The 1,006-nt window shown below is 39.9% G+C and overlaps 1 protein-coding gene across 1 annotated transcript; it reads right to left on the bottom strand.

Moving 5' to 3' along the window:
• LOC132254302 (secreted RxLR effector protein 161-like) lies at positions 1 to 699 on the bottom strand. The gene is made up of 2 exons (XM_059739612.1): positions 267 to 699; positions 1 to 149 (listed from the first exon to the last, which is right to left on the bottom strand). Exons 1-2 carry the CDS (start codon positions 697 to 699, stop codon positions 1 to 3), a joined length of 582 nt encoding a protein of 193 aa, XP_059595595.1.
• Positions 700 to 1,006: the final 307 nt, after the last annotated feature.

Raw genomic sequence — 1,006 nt, 5'->3', positions numbered from 1 at the left:
CTAAATTTGGATATCCTCAAATGAGACAACACCCATATGAGCAGTGTGCTCATGAAAGACCTTGGGTGGTAATCCCTTTGTAAGCGGATCCGCTATCATGGAGTTTGTTCCAATATGCTCTATGGATATCTGTCCACTCTGTACTTTTTCTTTTACAACAAGGAACTTGATATCAATGTATTTTGATTTTGTAGAACTCCTGTTGTTATTGGAATATAAAACTGCTGATTTATTGTCACAAAATATCTTCAGTGGTCTTTCAATACCATCCAGAACACGCAGCCCAGTGACAAAATTTCGTAGCCATATTCCTTGATTGGATGCCTCATAACATGCTACAAACTCTGCTTCCATGGTGGATGAAGTTACGAGTGTCTGTTTGGCAGACCTCCATGAAATTGCTCCACCAGCCAACAGATAAATATAGCCTGATGTGGATCTTCTGCTGTCTTGGCATCCAGCAAAGTCGGAGTCAGAATACCCAATCAACTCTAACTTATCCAATCTCCTATATGTAAGCATGTACTCTTTTGTTCTCTGTAAATATCTCATAACCCTCTTGGCTGCTCTCCAATGATCCATTCCAGGGTTACTTAGATATCTGCCTAACATGCCAACAATGTACGCAATATCCGGACGTGTACATACCTGAGCATACATTAGACTCCCCACAGCCGAAGCGTAAGGAATCTTCTGCATTTCTTGACTTTCTAAACTATTTTTAGGGCATTGATTAAGACTGAACTTGTCTCCTTTAGCGACAAGGGTATCACCTGGTTTGCTATTTTGCATGCCATACCTTTGGAGGACTTTATCAATATAGGTCCTTTGTGACAATCCTAAAATACCCCTAGAACGATCTCGGTGTATCTGGATTCCTAAGACAAAGGAGGCATCACCAAGATCTTTCATCTCAAAATGTTTTGATAAAAATCTCTTGGTGTCGTGCAATATGCTAATATCATTTGTGGCTAGTAATATGTCATCGACATATAAAACCAGGAAA

The sequence above is a fragment of the Vitis vinifera genome, chromosome 9, assembly GCF_030704535.1.
Source record: "Vitis vinifera cultivar Pinot Noir 40024 chromosome 9, ASM3070453v1".
Taxonomy (NCBI): Eukaryota; Viridiplantae; Streptophyta; class Magnoliopsida; order Vitales; family Vitaceae; genus Vitis; species Vitis vinifera.
Note: the sequence above shows the minus strand (reverse complement) of the source record. Positions and strands in the feature narration are given on the sequence as shown.